At 44.0% G+C, this 26,580-nt stretch overlaps 2 protein-coding genes across 3 annotated transcripts in view; both read left to right on the forward strand.

Moving 5' to 3' along the window:
• The first annotated feature begins 4,227 nt into the window (after window positions 1-4,227).
• PPP1R7 (protein phosphatase 1 regulatory subunit 7) lies at window positions 4,228-19,724 on the forward strand. Of its 2 annotated transcripts, XM_035133382.2 has the most exons (10): window positions 4,228-4,320; window positions 6,613-6,735; window positions 10,922-10,977; window positions 12,415-12,480; window positions 13,490-13,620; window positions 14,392-14,554; window positions 16,065-16,181; window positions 16,855-16,959; window positions 18,509-18,595; window positions 19,301-19,724. In XM_035133382.2, the coding sequence occupies exons 1-10, from the start codon at window positions 4,263-4,265 to the stop codon at window positions 19,475-19,477; spliced, it is 1,083 nt and encodes a 360-aa protein (XP_034989273.1). In that variant the 5' UTR covers window positions 4,228-4,262; the 3' UTR covers window positions 19,478-19,724. The 2 variants fall into 2 exon arrangements, with proteins under 2 accessions (XP_034989273.1, XP_034989274.1); XM_035133383.2 differs by lacking the exon at window positions 12,415-12,480 and having other exon boundaries at window positions 4,248-4,320.
• A 1,921-nt stretch (window positions 19,725-21,645) lies between these two features.
• The window catches only part of ANO7 (anoctamin 7), a 37,877-nt gene continuing 32,942 nt past the window's right edge, over window positions 21,646-26,580 (forward strand). The window contains exon 1 of the mRNA XM_035133379.2: window positions 21,646-22,960. The gene's annotated coding sequence lies outside the window, so the exon portion shown is untranslated. The remainder of the gene's footprint in view (window positions 22,961-26,580) is intronic.

Consider the following 26,580-nt stretch of genomic DNA (forward strand, 5'->3'; position numbering starts at 1 on the left):
GAGAAATATAAGACATACCCCGAAAATAAGCCATACTTCCGCGCCGCGGAAACCAACCTCCACAGGCACCTCCACTCACAGAGTCACTCCATGCAGCCAGCACTGCAGGAGCACGATCAGCTATGATGAGGCGCTCCAAGAGCTCCGCTTAACAGCTGATCGCGCTCCCGCCTTGCTGGCTGCATCCCCGCGCTCTGCCTTCTCGTCCACCGCCATCCCTGCCACTTCCGTGCTTGCCGCCACTGCTGGGCTCACTGCATCTTCCTTGCCTGGCCCGGCCAAGGAGCTTGGAGCGCCCTGCAGCGGCGGGCGGAGCACATGAGCCAGCGGCCTCTGCCTGGCCTGGCCAAAGACGCCTGCCACCCCGCCACCCGGAACTGGGGGCTGCTGCAGCGCCGAGCACTCAAGACAGCCCAGCAGCGCCCTGAGCCAGCGCCCTGAACCGTAAAAACCGTACCGGTAATAAAAAAATAAGACATCCCACCGAAAGTAAGCCACCCTGTGTTTTTTGAGGGGGGAAAAGTTATAAGACGGTGTCTTAAAAAGGGGGAAACACGGTAGAGATGCAGAAGCAAGGAGTTTCCCCTGGGGCATCTAAGTTCTCAAATACTGGCAGCAGGCCAACCAACCACAGTAGTCAAACAGCTGGAAAGCCTGCTGGACTTCAACATACCCACTGCTGCTGACTATCAGAGCTGGCAAAGCCCTGTGCAGTTTGATTTCAAACTCTGCAGGCAAAGGAAAGCAGAGGGCAGAGGACTATGACATCAGATGACTGACAGGTAGGCGACCTTGCCTACCTTTCAGGTGGCCCATGGGGGTGAAGGAGGTAAAGATCCAGCCCACTGAACAATCCAGTTTCCCATCCTTTGCAGTCTAAATGCAGGCCTGGTAGTGGGACAGAATCAGCCTGGGTGCCTCATGGATGAGCTTTGTTGAGAGCAGGGCAGAGGGAGTAGGACTGTTCTTGATCTTTTTGTGGCTTTTTAACCATGGTACTCTCCTGGACCAACTCTGTGAGATAGGTGCTGGAAGCACTGTACTGCAGGGCTTCTGATCCTATTTGCAGTGTTGAGTCCAGAGAGTAAGAAGATGGGGTGTGGGTGTGTTAATTGGCTCTATGGTGTATATGCTATGGCAGGCACAGCCAACAGATAGATCGTGATCTACCGGTAGATCACTGGCTCCCCCCAAAGAAGCTCAACAACCTTGGCTCCCCTTAAAAATGCTCAACTTTTTAGCCCTTCACACACATCCCAAACAGGGCTTTCCTCCTGCCTCAGAAAAGCTCAACAACTCTGACCTGAACCCCTAAAAATGGGCCTTCCTCCTTCCTACCAAAAGGGGGTAGATCACTGCTAGTTTTTAACTCTGTGAGTAGACTGCAGTCTCTTCGCAGTTGGCCACCCCTGTGCTATGGTGTACATCAGGGCACCATTTTATCATCAATGCTTTTTAACATCTATAATGAAGCTGCTGGGAACAATCATTAGGAGCTTTCTGCAGGACGTCATCCATATGCTGGTGCTGACTACACTCAGCTCTTCTCCATTACATCTTAATCAGATGAGGCTGTGCGAGTTCTGGACCAGTGCCTGGATGCAGTGATGGGCTGGATGAAGGCCAATATACTGAGCTTCTTCAGTCCCAGGAATAGCTTCCTAAAAGAAGCAGTGGTGAGATTTCCTTTAAAAAAAAAACAAAAAAAAACCCTACCTCCCTGAATCCCATGGTATTTTCAACCAGTCTCCAATCTTCCCTTCTTTGGCAAAGTGTCAGCTACAGGGCTTCCTGGATGAAATGGATTATCTATTCTAGATCTAATTTCAATCTGGCTTTAAGTCTGGCTATAGAACAGAGACTGCTTAGGTCACCTTGGTGAGTGATATATGCCAGGAACTGGACAGTGGGAATATATGCCTGTTGGTCAGCTACAGTTCACCCGGCTCATAAATCACCACAGCCGGATTCCACTCCACCACACTGCCCAGCCACGGAGACTCTCCAGGTCCTCCTCATCCTCTGGCATTCTGGCACAGCTACTCCTTCGCTCATTCACAGCAAACACAGCAAACTCTGGCACGGTACAGCCAGTCCTCCTCAGCACTCTGCTCAACCTCAGGAACCCATCAGAGCAGCAAAAAAACATTCTGGGAGCATGATCTGTCAGAGAATTCCATAGCTGCCAAATAAAAAAAATTCCTTCAGTAGCACCTTAAAGACCAACTAAGTTTTTATTTTGGTATGAGCTTTCGTGTGCATGCACACTTCTTCATGCTTTCGTGCATGCACACGAAAGCTCATACCAAAATAAAAACTTAGTTGGTCTTTAAGGTGCTACTGAAGGAATTTTTTTTATTTTACTTCGATCCAGACCAACACGGCTACCTACCTGTAACCATAGCTGCCAAGTTATCCCTTTTTTAAGGGATTTTCCCTTATGCTGAATAGGCTTCCTCGCGAGAAAAGGGAAAACTTGGCAGCTATGGAATTCTACTCATAGTGATCCAGAGCAGAACTCCAATGTATAGTGAGCAGAGCAAAAACTTAAACACATTGCAAGATTCCCAAAAAATAGACCAGAGGCAATTAATATTTCATCCAACAGAGCTTTACTGCTATTGAAGGCAAATGGGCATAATGGTCACAAATCCAGTACATTCAGGATTGGCACTGTTCATAAGAAATCCAGTTGCAGCAGACTTAACTTAAACTTACAATAACTTATAATAAGACTAAAGCTTAACACTATATACAGACCACCACACCAGAAGAGATATAGAAAGACAAAGTGAAACCCAGGCTCCTTCTGGCCTATTATTATAGTCAGCATGCCCTTGACTGAAAGAGATAACAGACCCAGTTTAAGCCAGCTGTACTCAGCTTCTCTGAAGGAATAACACAAACATCATGAACCTTCTGCATGTTTTTTTCAGACAGAAAAGCTTCCAGATGCCTCTTGAATTAATTAGAGTAGGAAATATCTCTACATATCAGATCAATACTTTTTGTACTAAGAAATGCAGACTGACACTGTTGGGGATCTCAGCAGATGCTGATACCATTGGCTATGGTATCCTTCTGGGCTGCTGGGCTGGGGTGGGATTTGGGGATTTTACAATGGCTCCACTCCTTGGAGGGGAAAATTCAGAAGGTGATATTGAATCCCAATTTGGGAGAAAGATGGGATATAAATACACTAGATAATAATAATAATCTGTTTTGCTGTGTTTTTAGATTTTGATTGATTTTGATTATTTTTTAAATGTTAAGATGCCTTGGGTCACTCCGAGAGAAAAGTATCTAACAGATATAATAAATATTTAAACAACTCTGGCTCATTACAAAAGAAAGCTCCACATAACAAGCCATTAATTAATGGAATTCACTGCCACAAATGCTATGAACTTTGATGGTTTATAAAAGAGATGAGACAAACGAACAGAGAATTAGTCTCTCAACATGGTCATTTGGGCATTATATCTAACAGAATCTCCATATACAGAGCCAGTGTGCCACTGAATACCAATTGCTGGAATTTGCCCTGTGAGGCAGCTGCTTCCCTCTGCCTCATGGTAGAGCCAGCCCTGGTCTATACATATTCCTTTGATCCAGCAGGGGTCTACTTGTGTATGCATGCATATCCATAGTTATATGCATTTGATATATTTGACTGACTTCTGGCGGGGAGAGTAAACAGCACAACATTGCAATGAAAGCTGAAGAAAAACAGATGAGTCCATAGACCGCACACTAACATCAGCCACCAAAACCCAGCTATCCAACACAGGAAGTGCAAGCAGTATACCTCCTCCCAGGATCTCCGGGAATGAGCGAACGGCAGGGAAAATGTAGTTTAGCCATTTTCCTTTAGCCACCCTTATGTCCCCCCCCCCCCTTCTTATTTTTTGTCAGCCGGATTGCTGGCATGGAGACAGCTAGCCTTCACATCCCAATCCAGGGGCGACAGTGACAGAGCGTCCCTACAGCTGACCGACAAGCATCTCGGGGGACATCCGCTGCCCATCCAACCCGCAGAGATTATTCCACCCGTATTTCCTTGGCTTGCCGCCGAGTCTCCTAAATGAGAACTACATTTCCCAGAAGGCCGTGGGTCCAGGCGCAGGCGCAAGAACCCTCCTGGGAGCCGCTGCGGCGAAGCCGGCCCTGTGATTGGATGCAGGCATTTCCGATCGAGCTGCCCATTGGCTGTCCCGAGCGCTGTGTCTGATGCCGGAAAGGGGAGGGGGGTGGAAAGCGTTATGGCGACGACGGTAGCTGAGACGGAAAGCGGAGAGGGCGCGCAGGAGATGATGGAGGGTGAGAGCCCGGGCCGTAGCGCGCGGTGTCCGAATTGGGGCCGGTCGAGGGTTGGGGCCGGGGAGGCTGCGGTTCAGGAGCCGTTGGGCGTCAGCGTTATGCGGGAGGTGGGCGCTGTGGAGGAGTCTCACCGTGTGTTGGGGAACCTACTTATTGCAATGGGTGTAGGGGGGGCATTGGGAGGAAGCATGGTGGAATAATGGTATTGGGCAAAGGAAACTGTGGGTGTATGCCAAGCAGAGGAGGGACTGTAAGAACCTCCCCGAATCTATATCCATATCCAGTGCATGTTCTCTTTAATGCAGGTTGTTGGGTCTCTCTCCCCTCCCCAATTCCCCCCCCCAAAAAACACTTGGGTGCCTGGCTTCTGCTACGCTGTTACCGTGACCTACAAAATATATCCCTCCTTATCTGTGTGACACTGTTAATATAATTTTAAATAGGGGGCATCTTTTCGAAGAAGAGGTATCTGATAACCCTTCCTCCCGCCAGATTAAGCGGTACCACTAAGTGGTCACTGGAATCCTTGGTGTCAGCAGTTTAAGATGACACACACAGGGATCTTTTATATTCTTTGGGACCCCATTAGTTGCTTCACATGCTGCCTCTTGCCTCCCCTTCAGTGCTTTACTGCTTTGCTGTACCTTGGGAAATAGTGCAATGAGGTGTTCTTTATGGTAGTGTAGGAATGGAAATTTTAATATGCATGACTCTCTTGTACTGTGAATAATCATGTGTGATTGCTTTTTGTGGGGACAGGAAAATGATTTAGGAGAAATCTGTTATTGGACCTTTGAGGAGGAATTGCTGATGTTGTTAGTGTTTAAGACTGATGGGTTATGAATTGTGAAAAAATATTACTCTGGGGTTTTTAATCCCAAAGGGCAGTAACCATATTAAGGCATTAGACCAGGAAAACAAAACACCATGGGTGCTCCATCAGGCTAAAGAGCACTGCTATTGACCCTATCTGGGTTCTGTTGAGGAACAATAGGAATATTCATCCTACCCTCTTAGTACTTTTCCCAGCCATTACTAATTCTATTATGCAGAGACCAAAAATTATTAAGAGCTGAAATTTCATCACATGCACTGTTTCAGTAATCCTTACAGCAACTCTATATGGTAGGTGAATATTATGCCTGTATTACAAGTGCAAAGTAAGACTGAGAGTGGTGTGCCAAAAAAATAGGGAAAAGAGTAAGTTTATGACGGAAGCTAATCTGACATTTGAATCAAAAACATCCTAGGGCAGGCTCTAATCTAGGGGTGGGCAGAGTTCAAGCTTGTTGGATCTGTTGTTTTTTACTAGAACCCCAAAATCTGCTGACAAGAAGCAAATGCAAATGATGTACAGTTATAATTAAAGGGTGTCTCTGAACACATTTTGAACCTAAGGATTTGTTTTCAGTACCGTACTAGAATAACCTCACAGTTATTTAACACAAAAGTTCATTTCTGGTTAGCTTTCTTCATTTTAGCAGCCCAATATTTTATTTTATTTGGGGCAGGGTTCTTTTGTTGTTGCTCTTATTTAACAATTGGAACTTAGAAACCCTACCTGAATTACTGCAAATCATCCTGAAATCTACTAGTAGATACAGATCTGCCTCCTGCCCATACTTGCTGTATCAGCTGCCTCCTGAACAGTAATCGAATCCACTGTGATGCAGATTAAGCACAGAAATTTTAAAAATGAGTCATCTTGTCCCGCATCTTGGTCCCTAAGCAGGTGAATTTAAAGTAAGCTCCATGTAGACTTGATATACTTAGGTTACTTTGTCAAATTCTGTACAGCTACTGTTTTCTTAAACATCTGTTGGGACTTTGTGATGTTGGGTACATATGGCAAGCTAGATGTGTATGCAGTGATCACACATGGCGATCTGTGTGTGGTTTGTCCTCTTTTTCTCACATACACATTATGTGCAGGAAATTCATAACATCCAAAGCAGTCCTGAAGACTGTGGTGGTGTCTTGGAAAGATTTCTATGCCATGTGTTACATGAAGTACTGTACCGTAATTATAATCTATACCTGCAGACTGGGTGGAGAAAAATGTCCAAAAATCTTGGCAGAGAAATGCCCCTCCAGTTGTTGTTGGACTACAACTCCCATCATCCCTAACCAATGGTCATGCTGGCTGGGTCTGATGGGAGTTGGAGTCCAGCAGCTGCAAGACGGTCACAGGTTTCCCACACCTGCTTTAATACCATTAGTAGTTTACATGTGTCTCATTGTTTGCTCCCTTCCAGAAATAAAACTTAATTACAGAGTGTTTCTTTTACACAGTTGACAGGAGGATTGAGTCTGAAGAGTCGGGAGACGATGAAGGGAAGAAGCAAACGGTTTGCATAGTAACAGACCTCAGTCAACAGAGTTTGAGGGATGAACAGAATGGCGATAATTCAACAGGTAAACTGTTATGCTGGTATACACTTGAAGACGTCATAACCCATCATTTTAAAGTTTTAGGAGATGAGTTAAAGCAGGAGTAGCTAACATGGTACTCTCTAAATGTTGGACTACTGGTCATGCTCAGGGCCGGCCCTACGGCCAGGCTGGGTGGCCCGAGCACTGGTCCTGTTAGCTAGGGCTGATGGGAGTTGTAGTCCCAAAACAGCTGGAGGGCCAAGTTTGGCCATCACTGCCGTAGTTGAATCTTGCCAATTGTTTCCAACCTATTGCATAAGAAACATCTGTTGTTCCTAGGATCTATTTCAGATGGCATACGTTATATGGAGTTGTGAAACAGGAGAGCAAGAGTTTTGTGTTTAGAATATCACACTAATAATATGGCAGATGCACCAATTAATATCTGAGATGGAATGATTATATTTAGCTGGTGATAATGTGAGGTTTAGCTGCTGATAACATTGCAGTGTTTAGCTGGTGAGTTATCACGATGTTGAAAACCAGATATCGCCTAGCTCTTACACAAATGGTGATTCGCGATATATTGCCACCTCAAATATTATGAAACAATTATCACAATGTGAACTTCATACCAGTTTTGGACAATATTTCACCCAGTCCTATCATGCATTTTGAAAATTCTGTGAACAAATCTAGACATAATTGCAGCATTTGTCTGGCTGCGAGTCTGGCAGGAACTTCCTGAACAAACTGCTTTGCACCAATGGGTGCAACTGGGAGTAACTGAGATGATTGGAAGAAGCTCTAGTATTGTGTTCCTAATGCTGAGATAGCCTACTGTTACACAAATGACTAGTAGTTCTGGAGCCCTGTTCGCATCCAGTGCAGTACAGAACCTGAAGCGCCGATTCTGCACATGCTCGCTGTGCGATTTGGCGCTTTTGTGCATGCATGTGATGTCTTTCGGTGCGTTTGCACATGTGTGAATCGCCGAACCCAGAAGTAACCTGTTCCGGTACTTCCATGTTCGGCGAGTTCGTAACCCATGGTGTACGCAACCCGCAGCAAACATAACTAGGATTATGACTGTATTAATTGCCAAGACCACTGTTGGGTTTTTTCTAATCCTGGCCTGGGGCGGGTTCATAATCTGGCATGCAAGTTTGGCACACCAGCCTGCTTCTTTCAGCCCAGTTTGTTTTGGGCTGAGGACTTGCAGCCTGCATTTCATCTCCTGCACATGTGCAGTTTTGGCATTCTGACAATTTTGAGCTCCTTTATTGTACTTTGCCTACGTCCCTGTGGTGCGCTCAGAGGGAATTTGCTTTCAGCCTCAACCACATGGTGGCAAAAATGTCAGCTGACTTCCCAACAGATTGTGACAACCACTTTGATCATGAATATATGCTAAATTAATAATAAGCGAGGTGGGCAGGTGGTTGCTCTGTATGTGTTTCAGTATTAACTGAATGATGACATTTTCACAGCAAAGTATCTCCTCTGCTGGCTTGTAGACTTGTGTTGGAGCTGCATCCTGCTCAATCCCTAAAATGCAGGAATTTTTGCTTTACTGGATTTCAGAACATTGGTGGCTTAGGCAACTATTATTTAATCGGATTGCTATCTATATTTGTCCATGAATGAAATATACTGCGAGGAATTCAGTGCTATTATGATCATTCTGTCAGCACAAGCATTTCTACTTGACGGTGGGAATGTGACCCTCTCCTTCCCCTACACGCTGCTTTTGGCGTTCTCCCAACCTTACACACACACACAAGCCATTTTTTGGAGGGGGTGGGTAAGCAGGATTTGTCATGCTGGCTCCCGCTAGCACAACTATTTAGTTAAATCCAGTGCTTATCAGGTGGTGGGAATGTGTATGGAATTCGGGGACATAAAAGTTGATTGTAGCAGAGTAAATAGGCAAGAGCATCCAGTAGTTTTCCCCACACCTTTCTTTCCTTTGGCCCTTCTTGCTTCCTGTAGCTGATGATTTGAGAGTGGAAGCTTGCAGAAAAGGATTTGGAGGAGAGAGGGTGGCTTTGCACATAAGAGAGCAGGTGTGGGGCACCTTTGGCCGAACTACAACTCCCTTCAGCCCCAATGGGGTGGTGGAAGTTGCAGTTCAGCAAAATCTGGAGAGCTAAAGATTCCCCTAGCCTGAGATAGAGCAAGGGGGAACTGGCCAGCTCAAGAGGGGACGGTAGCAAATGGTTCGGTGGGTGGCAGCAAATCCTGTGTGCTGGAATAAATGGCTTCTGTAGCCTTCCTGAGTCATTATTTGTTCACAAGTTTGTCATTGGGTGAGGGGGAGATTGCGATGAGCCTGTTAGTCCTGTCCCTTCCATTGCATCCCTGCTTGCTTCTCCTGCCACATGTTGGGAAAGCAACATCTATAGTAGGAAGCTCCTTTTACTCGTGCAGGTTCTGTGCACAACTAAAAACCTTGACATTTCAGGGTTGTAAATTGCTTGGGGAGCCTGCAAAAGTATAGTTAGCTCCCCACTGTCAATGTTTGCCCTTCCATGCTTGAAAGGTGGTGAAACTGGGGGGGGGGGGTGACAGAGGAGATTGGAGCCCCTCGACTCTTCTCCCAAAGCAAAAACAGACCGCAAAACCAATAAAAGCACTGCTGACAATCTTTGTTTTTAAATAAAGAGAAAGAAACTTCAATTGCTTTGGCTGATGCATTTTGGAAACGTCCTTCATTGGGAACATGTTTTATATAACAATTTCCACCAAGTACTTGAATCACAATACCAGCTTCTGTTTACTAAAGTGGCTGGTGAACTTGATGGAAATTGCTATACACCTGGAGTTCCTTTCCCCCCTGCTTGTTCCTGCTTATTGTGTTGAGGCTTGAACGCCTGAAGAGGGCTTATGTTGCTGAACATTACGTGAAGGAGAGAATCCACCCACCTGCCAAATGGAAAGCTTGCATGAATTATTCAGCACAAATCTCAGGTCTACCTCCACTCATGCATACAGAGTGAGAATTGCATTTAGGAACGAGGTTGGGTTTTGAAGGGGGGGAATCAAAGCAGCAAAACGGTTTCTTCAAAAAGCTGGTAATACCAGGTTCTCAGTGTACTCTAATGAAAAAAAGTGAGACCTAATAATACAGCTTGCAAATATATCTGGCTGACTTTAATCATGAAGAATATGGCTCTAGTTCTTCAGGTAACTAGTCCAAGAAATTGGTGTTTTGATTTTAGTTTCTTCCATTCCAAGAGCTGTGCCATGTTACCCAAAGGGAGCAGGCTGCAAAGATGGCCGGTGACTAATCTAACAATTCTGGTAACAGTTACTGTATTTTTCATTCCATGATGGACTTTTTTCCTCCTAAAAAGTAAGAGGAAATGTCTGTGCATCTTATGGAGTGAATGCGTGGTCCCTGGAGCTGAATTGCCCAGGGGCTAAAGGCAGATCGTGCTTTTTTAAAGAAAGAGCTAAAGGCTAAGGAGAGGGAATGAGCATGTTGAAAGAAACCCGCTCAGCAGCTGATTGCAAGAGATCGGGGAGGGAGATCAGAGAGCTAGCTCCCTTCCCGGCCCCTTGCCTAGGCCTCAATTGTTGTCTGCAGAGGGAGACATGTGACTGGCTGATTAGATTATCTGTCTGGAAACTAGAGAAGCTGCAGAACTGTGAGTTGAACCCCATAAAAACAGGATTTTTCCCCTTTGCAAGGAAACTCAGCAACTTTGAGCTGATCCTAAAAAATGGAGCTTTCCCCCTTTGCAAAAGAAGCTTCCTCAAATATTTAATGGGGGGACAAAGGCACCTAGGCCTCTAGGAGTTGGCTGCTATGCCTAGGACAATTCAAGAAAGCAAAATATTTTTTTTCTTGTTTTCCTGCTCTAAAAACTAGGTGCGTCCTATGGAGTGAAAAATACGGTATATCGTTTGTGCAAACAATTAGCCACTTTGTCAGCTATGACCTTCCTCCTTTAACCACTGAAGCAAAACTTCTGTTAGTGCAGTGTTGTAAATGTACATTTTTTGGGGGGAAGGGTTCATTAGTATTGCTTCCTTCAGTGTATATCACACCTCTTACTGGCAACGTGACCACCAGGTTAGGGGGCCTAATCCAGTCTGAACACGTTAGGTGCTCCCTCTCTCTTTTGAAGGCATTCTTTCTCCTCTGGGACAGCTGACATTGCAAGCTTGAGTTCAGTTGATGAGCACCATGGGCTTAAAGCAGAGTGCATTTGTTCTATTGCAGCTGAAGCTGAGACGCCAGTGGATATGGAGACGATTAGCCTGGATCCGGAAGCAGAGGTAATATAGATTCACTGTAATTTACATTGTAGCAATGCATGGGAAGGGCCCACAGAGGAAGAACTCTGAAGCCTGTGTGATCAAGAATTTCTTTCCAAGAGTTAACAGATGTCACCCCTGTTAAAATGTATATATTGTTTCTGTGCTGAGATCTAGGGCAATGGTGGGGCAGGTACTTGGTATGAGAAGAGCTGGATCACAACAGCAGAGAAACTGGGGAAGAGAGCTTCAAAGGCAACAAGATACTTTGCTGATGGAAAGTTGATACAAAAAGGGATCTGCTGTTCTCCTTTTTGTCTTTGAAGATCTGCACTGTCAAGCTGTTTTCAGATCTGTTGGTATGGAGGAAAACTTTTGATTAGACAGCATGTCAAAGGGCTCCACTTTCCCTATAGAAGACTATAAAAAGGAATTAGTTGCCTGCTCTGTGTGTCCCATTCCCCAAAATGCAAAAGCAAATGGCACACACGGTGTATTTCTAAGCATATAGTTACAAAGCATGTAACTGACACTATCCCCACAGGATTTTCATTACAGTGGAACCTCGGTGCCCGAACACCTTAGTTGTCGTACGTTTTGGTTCTCAAACGCCAAAAACGTCCATTTTTGAACGTTTTTCAGACCCCAAGTGTGTGATGCGGCTTCCACTGAGGGCAAGAAGCTCTTGCAACCAATGGGAAGCCACGCCTTGGTTTTTGAACGTTTCAGAAGCCAAATGGGCTTCCGGAATGGATTTTGTTCGAGAACCGAGCAACCACTGTACTATGGTAGTAATGTAACCAGAAGGAAGAATTGGGTGGCTTTGTGTGTTGACAGATGTGGATTTGTTTACATATTTACGTAAATGTACATGTGCTTTTTAAAAACCGGGGGGGGGGGGGACCAACTTGCTTGGCTGATGCATGAAGAGAACGAGCTTTGACATCACTGTGTACTTTTCATGGCAAAGTTGAGTAGGAGCTGGGCTTGTCCCACAGAATAAAAATAGGGCCAAATACTTGTGTTCCTGATTGCTGAAAAAGATGTAATATATTCGGCACAGAGCCCCTTCTTTTAGGAAGAGATGTGAGTCCTGCACAGCAATTGTGCTGATTTGTTTCTCTCTAAGCCAGGCATCCCCAAACTTCAGCCCTCCAGATGTTTTGGACTACAATTCCCATCATCCCTGACCACTGGTCCTCTTAGCTAGGGATCATGGGAGTTGTAGGCCAAAACATCTGGAGGGCCGCAGTTTGGGTATGTCTGCTCTAAGCAGAAGGCCCTTATCTAGTTAACAAAGGCCAGCTTTTCTGCACACTGTGATGGTAATCACCCACCCTTGCAACCCACATGCTATAGGCTTACAATCTACCTTCATGCTACTTACTTTAGAAGTAATATTGAAATAAACCTTTGTGTGAATACTAAGACAGCTTGTGGCTTTTTATCGCCTTTCAGGATGTTGATCTGAATCACTTCCGAATTGGCAAGATTGAAGGGTTTGAGGTTCTCAAGAAAGTGAAGGTGAGACTCTTAAGGAGCCCTCTCTAGTTGAGCTGAAATGGCTCTGCCATGGTTGTGTAACTGAGAGTATGCATGGCAGCCAAAGTACTGTGCTATATTTCTCTGGCTAGAGGGATGCAGCGTAATGGAATAAAGACTGCATTTGAGAAAAGGGAAGCAGAGGGCACCCAGAGGTACACTAGTAGCATTCCACTGTGGGTCATATTACAAATGATGCAGAAAGACCATGACTGGATTTCCTGAACTCTTTAAAAAGTAAATTTGAAAGCAGCCACTGAGGGAATTAACTCAAGGGAGCAGTGCTTGGGTGAAGGAATGTTCAACCCTTCGCCATACCCTAAGCATTTTTCCCAATTCAAATTCTCATGCACACACAGAGCTACTAATAGTTTCACCATGAGAAAAGGTAGACACAATACAGACACAGCCAGATGGGTGGGGTACAAATAATAAATTATTATTATTATTATTATTATTATTATTGTAATATTTCCCAAGTGGGGTTAATATCCACTTCAGGGGCAATTTTAAGCTGGAAAGTGGCATGAGCGGAAGCCTCATTGACCTGAACGTATTTGGGGTCTCCACAGCTGCTTTTAGGCTTTATAAAGGACATTGGGAGGTTCAGTAATTTGTTCAGTTTGATTCTCTATCTCCATAGCTGGGCCTCCCCTTGGCAATCTACAGCAGTGGTGTGCTGTAGATGAAATTTCATTTTCTCCTGGCCCAAAGACTGCCAAGATTGGCAACATGTCCCCCCCCCCAGTGAAAATGCACAGTAACCCATTTTGGCCGCTGCAGGAGTCATCTTCTGGTGAGGAATGGGTGGAGATATTAGGAATTGGTGGAGGAGCAGGAGATGAACAAATAATTTGAGTGAGGGCAGCATCCACCTGCAGAGAACTTATTTTCAAAGCTGTTTCATACACAGTATTAAGTGCATCTGTTGGGAGTGAGACTTGTGCATTATTGTTTTTACATCTTTGTTTATCTTCACTCCACCCGTCAGACTCTTTGTCTCCGTCAGAACTTGATTAAGTGCATTGAGAATCTGGAACAGTTGCAAAGTCTCAGAGAATTGGATCTCTATGACAATCAGATTCGAAAGATTGAGAACTTGGAGGCCCTGACAGAACTTGAGTGAGTACCTAGGCTATATAAGGGCTTTAAAAGTAATTGCCAGCACTTTGAATTGTCTTGGAAATTGACTGGAATACAGGAAAGTTATTTCAGTACTGGTGAGAGATGTTCCCATATTTGTCTCCCTCTTTCAGAATGGCTGTCCTCATTGTAACATGCTTCTTTTTTTCCTGGATCATAGATCCTATTGTAACTTGCATGGTTATGTAAGACAGTGGCTTCATGCAGACACCAATTGTATTGTTAATTCAGATATTGTGCCTAACTATACTTAGTACAAACCATGGTTTCTGATTTTGCTTGAGTGGCCAAATCTGTTGTTCATATAAAGAGAGACTACAGTACAAACTACCATCCCATCTGCAGAAGCTTCATTTCAGCCAGTATATACAAAGCTCTTTGATTTCCTCAATCCGTTGCCAGACTACAATCCCCATCATGCCATTCTGCTGGGGGGGGGCTCATGGTCATTGGAGTCCGACAACATATGGAGGGCTACAGATTCCCCACCCTTGGTGTAAAGAGTGAAGTTACAGATTCAGACCGGAGGAACCCAAGTTCAAACCTCCAGTGAGCCATGAAGCTCACTTGAGTGATATTGGGCCAGTCTCATACTCTCTCATCATACCCCACCTCTGAGTCGTTGTGAAGGTAAAATAGGAACCAGCTACATATATAACACTATGAGCTCTTTGGAGCAAGATTGGGATGCTATACAGTACCTTAGAAGATGTCTACATTTTAAAGTATTTTCCTTTGTTTCCTATTTAGGGTCCTGGATATTTCGTTTAACATTCTACGACACATTGAGGGGCTGGACCAGCTCACTCAGTTAAAGAAACTCTTCCTTGTGAACAATAAAATCAGCAAAATTGAGAATCTAAGCAACTTACAGCAATTACAGATGTTAGAGCTGGGATCTAATCGAATCAGGGTAGGTATTTGATCCGTCATTGTATAGCTGAGGATCCGTCATTGTATAGCTGAGAAATCAGCCATATCAGACAGGAGTGGGGAGAAGTAAAAACTTTCAGGTTGCAAATGTGGTGCTGCTGACTGCAACAGTGACTTCTAGAGGGAGACTTAAGAAGCACAGAAAAAGTATCCATTTGGCCTCCAAATGCTTTCCTTGGCAACCTCCCTGATATCTGTTAAAAAATGTGTTGCTCCCCCTTCTGAGAATAACTCAAGAAAAACATTTTAAAATGCAAGAGGGAAACTCATCACAGTGTTGATTGTGGCTGGCATTTCAAGCAGCACACTGAAAGACAACTTCAGGTTGTTACGTAAGGGGACCAAAACTGAAAAGTACTGGAGGATCAAAGGCTTGTAACTAACTATACTACTGACAGCATAGATTTGAAGGTGGAAGAAAGCCAAACCATAGACTTGGCAAGATCAGATAGTACATTAAGAAACTGTGAATTTGGGGGGGGGCAGCTGATAAGCAACAAGAAGTTGAGTGGAACTTGTTACATGAAAGCGACAACTTAAGCTAGAACAGGGTCCCCAAACTAAGGCCCGGGGGCCAGATGCGGCCCAATTGCCTTCTAAATCCGGCCCGTGGGTGGTCTTGGAATCAGCATGTTTTTACATGAGTAGAATGTGTCCTTTTATTTAAAATGCAACTTTGGGTTATTTGTGGGGCATAGGAATTCGTTCATATTTTTTTTCAAAATATAGTCCGGCCCACCACATGGTCTGAGGGACGGTGGACCGGCCCCCTGCTGAAAAAGTTTGCTGACCCCTGAGCTAGAAGATGAAATGAAATTTTGAGGCACAAAATAAGCAGAATATTCTCCGTTCTAGTCCATAATAATCAAACATCAGTGAAAAAATATGGCTAATAACTATTTATATTGGGTAGCCGGCATACTGTCTTCCAGTTCCTTCATGTAATCGCTTGTTTTGAAAAATACTCTTAAACATAAGATACTTTTTCTTTCTTTTATTGACAATGCTGAAATATTTTGCCAGGTGGAATTACCTCATTTTTCCAGCTTCACATGGATTCCCTAGGTGCTTAATAATTAAGAAGGTACATCCTGCTAATGGGATTCTGTAGGCCACTTGTTCTGAGATTCTACCTTCTTAAGGAATTTCTTCTCAGAACTTCTTTGGGAGTCCAAATGACAAAGAACTCAAACTTGAAACTGAAAGTTGCTATTCTGCAGCATTTTCCCACAGCTTAAGTATGTATACAGTACTGTGTTAGTTCAGCTTGCTTGGCCAGTACAAAGTTGAAGTAGTCAGTCGTACAGCATGAGACGTCTGATCAGAATAATCTCATAACCCACCTTCAGTATACAAGTTTGTGATAAAAGAGTGGGTGAGGCGATGATTGGTAATTGACTGTGCTACAGTCTTACTAAGTAGAGAATGTGTTGCAAGAGGTTTGCTTGCTAGAATCAAGGATTGTAATGTTTACTGTGGTCAATTTGCAGGCAATTCAGAATATTGATGCGTTGACTAATCTGGACAGCCTGTTTCTGGGAAAGAACAAAATCACCAAGCTTCAGAACCTGGATGCATTGACAAACTTAACAGTGCTTAGTATACAGGTATCAGCCCTGGGCTTCCCATTCCATTTATTTATTCATTTAACATGTCTGCTTTTCCCCATCATATGAACTTTGCAGCAGTTTAGACCTTTCGAAACTAGAATGACAAAAAGACCAGTAACCTCTATGAATGAAGGGAGGCGATTATATGGTAGTTATAGTTCAGATTGTGGAAGGAAGGAACTGTCAACCAGTTTTCTCAGCTTATCATTTTCCAGTCTTAAAAATGAGTTCTCTACATTTCTTCAGCAACTTGCAGTCTGAAAAGAAATGAAAATTCTTCAGCATCTTAGTGTGAATTTATTCTAATAAACACATTTGTGTATGCAGTTTTGATTAATGTACAGATTTTTACAAGCAATTTCTCCTAATGCATTTTGGTATGATATTGTCACTAATATTTTCATTTGTATGCATGCTTTCCTCTTAATATATGATTTTTAATACATTATTTGTTCGAACTGCATCAGAAATTATGCAAAGGGTTAATGAAAATTTAAAGTAATGTACATGGGCCAAGGTGTACATGTGATATTGTGCAGCTGCACAATGACTCCCAAGTCTTGTATAAAATGTGCCATGCAAATACAGTGTGTTCAATAGAGAGACGTGTAAATTTTTTACCTGAAAAGTCTGGTTCTGTCATGTTAATCCATTTTTATCACCACCCTAGAGCAATCGGTTGACCAAGATTGAAGGGCTGCAGAATTTGGGGAACTTGAGGGAGCTGTACCTTAGCCATAATGGCATAGAAGTCATTGAGGGGCTGGAAAACAATGTGAGTTGCCTATTTATTGTTATCTATTTGGCGCCATCCTTGTACATGCCATTTTACAAAGAATGAGCAGTCAAGTTTCTACCCCAAGAGACTTATAAACTAGACACAGATGCAAGGGAGGCAACAGAGGAATGGGACAGAAATGGGGGAATATGGAAAGAACACACATTTTAGTTACACATAAAGGTAAAGGTAAAGTGACCCCTGACCATTAGGTCCAGTCGTGACCGACTCTGGGGTTGCGCGCTCATCTCGCATTATTGGCTGAGGGAGCCGGCGTATAGCTTCCAGGTCATGTGGCCAGCATGACAAAGCCGCTTCTGGCAAACCAGAGCAGCACATGGAAACGCCGTTTACCTTCCCGCTGTAGCGGTTCCTATTTATCTACTTGCACTTTGACGTGCTTTCGAACTGCTAGGTTGGCAGGAGCTGGGACCAAGCAACGGAAGCTCACCCCGTCACAGGGATTCGAACCGCCGACCTTCTGATCAGCAAGCCCTAGGCTCAGTGGTTTAACCACAGCGCCACCTGGGTCCCATCTAGTTACACATGTATAGGCTTAATTTTAGTAGAGCATTGGGACTAGGTGGTTGTTCTAATGGCTTCATGGAACAGGTGAGTTTTGAGGAAGGAAGGAAGGAAGGAGTTGTATCATAGAGACATCCTGGAAAGGCAACTGAAGGATAGGGGACAGCAACAAGGAGAGCACAGAGGTGTGTGTGTGTGTGTGTGTGTGTGTGTGTGTGTGTGTGTGTGTGTGTGTAAGCGTGTAAGCACAGTCTTTTGAGGGAGCAGGAGACCTTTGGATTACTGAAGGTGATTGGAGATAGATGACTGTAAGCCACAGGCAGGGATATGTCTGGTTATAAGTGTGTGGAGATAAAGTGAGGAAGGCTATGGAGGGGTTTGAAGGTAAGGAAAAGAAGCTTGTGTGGTGAAGAGGAAGCTAGTAGTGTGAGGATTTAGGAAAGGGTGTTAATGTGTTCAGTTACAAGAGAGGTAAATAATTTTGGACACAGTACTGGATAGAAGTAGGGAAACCAATGTGAGGAAGCAGAAGACCAGAGAGGAGGATGAGTGATGTGAATGTGAGTTTCTGCCAAAGGGGAACAAACAAAGGGTTGTATTTTTTTACTATCTACTTTTGTATTTAGCCACGCTTGGTTATATAAAGCAATATTGAGGGAATTCCAGAGCACGAGTAGTATTTTGGGAAATGGGTTGTGCTAATTGGCCTGCTAGTTCTGGCCAGTTCAGTAAATTTGTCCAATCTTGGTGTTTAGATGCCAAAGGTCAAGAAGGTTTATGTAGTATATATATATACTAAATGGCGTGTACAAGGATGGCGCCATATATGTAGTATATATATATGCTCTGCAATATATATGTAGTAGACTCTGCAGTATGTATGGTTGCTGAACTTTGGCTTTGGCTGTTTTGCTACATGGCATGTCCCTTAACGCCTATTAATGTTTCGTCCAAGGATGCACAATTTGCAAGAAGACAAGAATGAAAATAGAGACTAAAGTTTTCTTTATGCTTGTTTCAGAATAAATTGACAATGCTGGACATTGCGGCCAACAGGATCAAAAAAATTGAAAATATTACCCATCTAACAGAGCTCCAAGAATTTTGGGTAAGTCTATGAGAGGGAGACCAAGAAGTGCTTACGGACCAGCAGCATAGCCACAATGGCTATGTTTGGCCTCCACTGTCAGAGGCAGTGTTTGTTGGGGAATCATAGGTAGGCAGAGTACTGTTGTGCTCATGTCCTGCTTGCAAGCTTCCCATAGGTATCTGGTTGGTTACTCTCCAAACAGGAAGAGCTGGACTAGGCGGGACATTGGCTGATACAGAAGGCTATTCTTACGTTTTTTGAATTGTGGCTTAAGACCCCGATAACCTGATCTAGTACTCAGTCTCTGATGGTGTGGGAGAGTTTCCAACTTTCTAAAGTTCTGCAGTGACAGAACTTCAATTCCAGGCTGTCCTACCAAGTGGTCAGAAATTGGGGATCCAGAAACGCATCTTTAATACAGCGCTCAAACAAAATTACTGTCCTGTGTTTTGGGGAGAGTGGGTGTCATTCCCATACACTGAATTTACATGCATATGAGAGCCACAGCATGGGAAGCACTGGACTCGAATAATTGGTAGGCCTAAGGACTGCTCTTTAGATTATACCAGTCGTCTGGGAGCTGCAGCAGCATGGATTGCTTTTGTGCCATCAGACTTAATAGGAAAAGCCCTGGCCCATCTAGGGCCATGACCCCGAGATTAAGAGTCTATTTTTTACCAACTCTCAAGAATTGCTGGCACTTTTCTTTTGTGTTTTACCCAGATGAATGATAACCTCATTGAGTGTTGGAGCGACTTGGATGAGCTGAAAGGAGCCAAGAACTTGGAAACTGTCTACCTGGAGCGAAACCCACTGCAAAAAGATCCCCAGTACCGACGCAAAATCATGCTGGCCCTTCCAACTGTCCGGCAGATTGATGCCACCTTTGTCCGGTTCTGAACCCTCTCCAGTCCCTTACCCTCCTCCCTCCCTCCCTCCCTCCCTCCCTCCCTCCCTCTCTCAGAGTGTCACAGATGGGATTTTCATCCACACTGCATCCTCTGTCTTCAGCCCTCCGACACTTAAAGAGCAAACGGCTAACCAAGAGCACTGATAACAGACCTTGCGTATAATGCACACACTTGTCGTTTTTTGATTATTATTATAATTATTATAATTATTATTATTAAATCTTTAATGTGTGAGATTTCCTGGTTGTGACAGTGTCTGTTCCTATTGGGCAGTCTAGTAGCATGTTCAGAGATGTACTCTGAAACCTGAGCATTTTCTGTCTGTAAAGTGTTGGGTGTATCTGTTCTTGAAGAATTGCATGGTGACCCATTGGTCCCCTAAGCTCTTTCCCTGTCACTGACACCTAGTAGTAATAGTCCCTGAAACAACTATTCAGAGCTGAATAGCACCAGCATTGTTTTACACATTGAAATAAGCCAGGAAATGGGGACAGGGAAAGGATACTCATACTGTGGAATGCAATCTGTAATTCTGTCCCCTTTCCTAAACTGAAGAGGCAGGGCCATCTTGGATAGCCTTTCCAATGAGCATTGTAGCAACTAGATGCAAACCAGCCTCTATTGTATAGTTAAGCAGCTTCTTCCAGTCTTCACTTTGATCTGCATTCCATAATGTAACAGCTGGGTGTTGTACCTGTCAATATTTGCACTGGAAATGATAGGTCACATCCTGTTTCTTCTCATTGTGCAAGCATGCCTGTATTCCATATGCTTCTATTTGCCATTCTAGCCCTCTCATCTGCTGGCGTGCATTCTGATGGGATGCAGTTTAGCAGCATGACGTTTCCATTTGTTTACATGTATGAGATACTTGAGATTCCTGCATTGCAGGGGGTTGGATTAGATGACCCTCGGGGTCCCTTCCAAATCTATGGTTCTGTGAATACATTGCATTCCTCCTGCTGATTTATAAAGGCAGACTCCTTTATAGTGGTAAAACAAGTTGCACCACTTGCGTGTGAAATTCATATTGTGTTAATTTGTTGGGGATGAGGGAAGAATTAGTTCTATCGATGATCTAACTGTGACTATTATTGCCAACTAGTTGTTTTATTTATTACAATTAGTTATATTTATCATGCGCCTTTCAAGATCTACCAAGGCAGCTTACAAGTAATATTCAAATGCATACCTCAAAAACACAATAAACAATACTAAGATATTAAAATACATCAGAATCCTTCCAACAGGGCAGTAGATCACCATGTGTTGAGGGGAGCAAATCTAGGGGTGGGGTGTTCTCCTGTCTCCCGTTCCTAGAAGCCTTCCTACAGGAGGGTTGATGGTAGATTGTCCTAGTGGGAAAAGGGGGCAAGAGAGTAGGGAAAGGGATCAGTAGGGTGAGAGGGTGCATAGTTTTATATCTCTTAACACTGTTATTTAGGACTCTCCTTTGTCATTTAGGAATAACCAACTACAGTAAATGTATGCACAAATTTGAAGCCAATGCCTTTTCTTGGGGGCTGTTGGACATTACTTTAACTGTGCCTCTTGAATATACAGTACTGGCAGTGGAGGTGAACGGTCATCTATTTTGAACAAGTATCCTGGAAGGCACCACATTGTAAAGTTATCTTTCAGCAACTCTTGAGAGGGCCCTCGGCAAATAGTCAGAATATATTGGTTTGAAATCGTCTTTGCAGCCCAATATTCTCCAAAGAACTGAGGGCAGTACATAGTAACGATATGGCTGAACAGTGAATTGAACCTGGGTCTTCTTGGCCCTAGTGCAACTCTGTATTCAACTTATCCCATGGCTCTCCTGCAGAGTGCCGAACTTTTCTTCAGGAAAGCAATTCCGATCCAGCTGAGCAGAGTAATGTGCGGTGCTATACTGGCCTTGAGTAAAGAGATTTCACTCCTGAGAACTTGGCATCACGGACATTGCAATCTTTATTGATCGGCTACCTAAGAGTTTTCTTTGCACGTTGAAGTGATTTCTAAATTGACCTCTCTGTTGCACCCCTGCAGCAGTATGCAGTAGTCACGAAAAGGAATCAGAAAGCTGAAGAACAGCCAATGGAACAGCTGGCATCTAGAGGAAAGAAGACAAACTGGGGGGGGGGGGCAGTGTTAATGTTAATACCCTTCAAGTTTATCTTGGAAATAAAATGTTGGTTCAGTTGGGGACACACACCACAGAGAAATGGAACCTATAGAAATGTAGAGTTTAAGGTAGACGTGAAAAAAGGTGATGGTCCACTATGTGTATGACTTGGGCCTAAATGTTACCCATCTTGATTGATCCCTGGGTACCTGTAGGTGTGAGGAATGCATATCCTGTAAAATTAAGTACTCTGGTTTTCCTGGTCCTTTCCTTGCCTGTGTTTTTCCCCAGTTGTCTGAAGGTTTTCCAGTTGTCCGAATACTGAGCTTAGACGTTAGTTAGGTTTGTTGGTTTCAGAGCTGCTGAATGCCAAGCTTCCCATCACTCTCCAATTATGATCTCATAGGTGACGGCTTCAGAACTCTCAAGTCAGCAGCAGCAGGTGAGGTTTTAACAAGTCTCTGTAGGACAGATTGTTGTCTAGGCCCTCCCCAACCTGGAGCCCTTCAAATGCTTTGGACTACGGCTGCCCTCCACCGCAGCTAATGGAGGAAAAGGCTATCAATGGTTACTAGTCATGAGGAGTGTGTTCTACCTCTCCTATGGGAGACGGTTTGCCTCTGAATACTATTTGCTGGGAAATGACTGCAGAAGAGAGGCCTATTGTGCCTATGTCCAGCTTGGCGACTTCCCATAGGTAACTGGTTAGCCACTGTAGGGAACAGGATGCTGGACTAGAGGCCTTTATTTGCATCCAGTAGGGCTCTTATTAGGAAATGGGCGGCATCCAATGGATCTAGAGAATGAGCAGTAGTCCCTCCTCTCTTTTTTTCTTCCCACCTCACCTTCCTTCCCATTGGTCAGACAAAGACTCACTTGACATGCTAAAGCTATTTCTCTTTTTTGTTATATGCACCTTTTCTATATATCTATTTGCCATAAGGAAAACCTAATAAAACGTGGCTGCTTACGTTTATGCTCAGTTCTACAGATCCACACCCTCTTACCAAACAAAGGCAAGGTCTGGTAAAATTATTAAACAGGAACGGTCTTGGGAACCTGCCTGCAAGTTTCAGATTCCTCCGCCTTATGCATACACCCAGGTATTTACCAAAGCAGGAATCTCTTGGAGTGGATGGTGAACAGCAACAGAGTGGAAAAGTAGAGCAGTGGTATTTTACTAACTTCAAAACTCAAGGGAAGAAAGACCAGGAGGAGGAGGAGGAGGAGGAGAATAACAGTACGTTTAGCATCCTTTGTATTTCCTTGGAATCTCACGGGATCCGTGCAATGGAGCCACTATCTGATAGCAACTCAGCAGAGGGAGGGAGAGTATGGACACAGTAACTTCATCAACATTACCAGGTATTTTACAAGCAAACCTTTCTGCATATAAATTGGAAAACAATGCAAAGTAGTGTTTGGGCACCAGGGGTGTTTGGGAATCACATTACAGGTCTTTGAACTTTGATTGCCATGCCATGACCACTTTCAAAGTCCCTCCCACCTTGCATTCACCCCAGCTGAAATGGGAAGCTCAGCTCCAGTCAAGCCTAAGTCAGTCTCCTGCCTAGATTCCTTGCCTTATAGAATTTGACTCCATCCACAGTCTGAAACAACTGGAGTGCAGCAGGTAGCTTCTTTACAATAGCTGCATCTGTCTAATGAGGTGTTGGTTCAACTCCATCCACTAAAACAGGTAGCCAGTGTGAGCTCTCCAGGTATTGGACTATGGCTCCCATCATTGTGCCATTGTAGTGGGCTGGTGGGTGTTGTCGCCCTACAACATCTGCTGGGCACCACATTGGCGACCCCTGCACTAAAACCCCAAGCAAGCAAGCAAGCAAGCAATGCCACAAACTGCAGAGTAAAACCTCAAACTCACTAACCTAATCTGCCTAGGATGGAGGAAGAAATCCTTCCAGAAACTCAAATCACAGGTCAGCCCAACTTTGAACGTGTAGCCACCACTGAAAGAAACTGCTGGGGTGCAAGTCCCCCTGGTGTGTTAGCTGGGAAACAGAAGGGCTTTTATGTATTGCAGTGGTAGGGTGCTGCTTTATTTCTTTCTCGGGTCCCTTTGGCATTGGGCTGAGCATATTTCCTGGTGGTGGGAAATGGGAGAGAGAAAGTCTTGCTGCAGGACATCTCTCACGTTTCTCTGGATTTCATCATGGAGTCTGATTGTACTGGCACTAGTTCTCCAGGGTTTCAGACGGGGGTATTTCCCAGCCCTATCTGGAGATGCTGGGATTGAACCTGGGAACCTTCTGCGTAGAAAGCACGTATTCTACCACTCGGCGATGGCCTTTCCCCCACTTGCACTAGTGGACGTCTACATCAGAGAGATGCATCCCATCGCTAGTTCCTATGCAGTACAATCCCAGGAAACTGTGTATGGTAGATATGGCTAACCTGTAGCCCTCCATATGTTGGTGGATGACAACTCCAAACATCCCTGGCATTGCTGGTTGGAGCCAATGGAGTACCAAAGCATCAGGAGCCCAGAGAACTGGTTGCAAGTGAGCAGGATTGCAGTCCTGCTCCAGAGAAGTGAGAAAAAAAATACCTACTTTATTAATTTATATGGGATATTTCTAAACCTACCTGGACCCTGAGATCATCTTCGAGATACCCTCGAGAGGTCCGGAGGGTAGCAACATGAGAATGGGCCTTCTCTGCAGTGGCTCCCTGTCTGTGGAATGCTCCCTCCAAGGAAGTTCGCTGGAAGCCTTCATTATACACCTTTAGGCACCAGGCAAAAATGTTCCTTTTTAACCAGGCCTTTGGTTGACCTGATCAACATCCCATACCCTTTTAAAATGTGGCTCTTTTTTGGTGGTGGTGGGGAATTATTGGGTTATTGTTTTTGTTTTTATTTTATATACTGTGATATTTTTATGTGAACTGCCCTGAGACCTCTAGGTGTAGGGCGGCATATATATTCAATAAATTAATAATAATAATAATAATAATAATAATAATAATAATAATACTGTTAAACGCTACCAAATACCATCTTGTTGTACAACAGCAATAAATAAAACAGTTAAATAAATAAAACAGTTAAAAACAAATTTCCAAAGAGAAATTGGATACTGCCCCCAAGACAATCTTCAGTTATTTATATTCAAATGGTTTGCATCAGTTGTGGGGAAAAAGATGGAGACATTGGTGCAGGATTCCATAATTAGGAAGCCTAGTTTAGAATTTGAAGCCCATTTAGGAAGTTTTTTCCAAATGGTTGAAAGCCATTAATTAGTTCAGGTTTGCTATCAATTCACCATGCGGTGAATGTGGCTTTTTTCCCTTAGAAATTAACGTTTTGTTTCTAATTTCACCCTCCAGTCAACACACAAACTGAAGTAATAGAGCCAATAACCACAACTAGCCTCTTGTCCTTTTCCTGAATCATTTCTGGTCAGACAGGTTTATACTGCTCATTTAGCATAGTTACACAACCCCAGCTGAGCTGCCAACTGGCAAATTCGGGAAGCTGTCATTATGGGTGACGTTTGCTTTCACTTCCTATGTTTCTAATTCTGACCCTTGATTTGAATTTCAAAGCCAAGGTGTAAAAGAGCTCAAGCACAAAATCTGCATGTCTGTTGTTGTTTTGAAAAGATATATTCAACATTTTAGTTACATAAAATAGTCCAGTTACAGGTTGGTCTCTTAAGGTGCTGCTGGAAGAATTTTTTTTTTTTTTTGTAAAATAGTCTTGCATGGTCTTGCTGCTGGGTATCACTCATTATATTGGATATGCACCAGGGCAGTTCAAGAAGAGAGTTTTACACCCCTTGTCCTGGCCCTCCCTGCCGGACAAAGAACTCAAGCTCCCAGTTCAGTTTCTGCCAAAGTCTTCAATGCATAAATCAGATCGGTACAGAGGCAAAGCACAGATTAATTACCGGTACATGGTGCAGCAGGCGCACAAGAGAGATAGATATGTGGCTAAGCACAAGCTAAGCCATTGATCCAACAAGCTCCATACCCCCCTGCACCTTCCTTTTTGAAGGGCACAGCATTTAGCGCAGCAAGCAATGGGAGTCTCTGGAGTGGCAAACAAGCGAGCACTCCTTCCTTTACACCTCAACTACTCCCTTGCCTATCCTCTCTCAGCTTGACCCTTCCCTCATAGCTTTGGCAAACCTCTCTGTGAAGCGCCTCTCCCCCTCCACCAAACAGCTCACCTGAGCCCAAACTGCTTGCTCGCTTGCCTACCATTCTGTTATCATGCTAGAGTTGGCATGGACACCTCCTGGTGGTCACACAATTTGCAGCATGACAATAGCCTTTTTAATACGTATAGGAACATACATACCGGTAGTACAGTGGTACCTTGGATTACGAACTTAATTTTTTCCGGAGGTCCGTTCTTAACCCAAAACCGTTCTTAACCTGAGGCACCACTTTAGCTAATGGGGCCTCCCGCTTCCGGCACGCAATTTCCGTTCTCAACCTGGGGCAAAGTTCGTAACCAGGAGCAGCGGAGTTTGTAACCCGAAGCGTTTGTAACCCGAGGTACCACTGTATTCTAAAATTATAGAGAAGAAGTTTGTAATCTCAGCAGAGGCATCCTGTGAGGGCTTCTGTGGTTAAAAGGCAGCCTTTCCCTTTTTTAATTTCCCCAACCCCACCCCAAGTCCCTCATGACAATGTCTGAGGAGAAAATTTTAGAGACCAAAGGGAGTTCTGGGACCAGCCATAGCTCAGATAGACAGACATAGTTCCTTTCATCTAATCTCATTTATCTCCTATGCTCCTACAAGTTTAGAATTGCAGGATATTGGGCAGTATATGCAAACTAACAAACAAATAACCAGATGGGAGAGCTATCCCCATGTGCATGTTCATAACTCTGGCCTATGAACTCTGGTTCATAACTGGCTGGAGGAACAAGAGGCTACATTAAGGGGTTTGACTAGCTAGAGAGGCCTTTCTCAGCTCTCCTTCCATTAAGTCAACTTTTCTTAGGATCTTTT

This window comes from Zootoca vivipara, chromosome 5, assembly GCF_963506605.1.
Source record: "Zootoca vivipara chromosome 5, rZooViv1.1, whole genome shotgun sequence".
Lineage (NCBI taxonomy): Eukaryota > Metazoa > Chordata > Lepidosauria > Squamata > Lacertidae > Zootoca > Zootoca vivipara.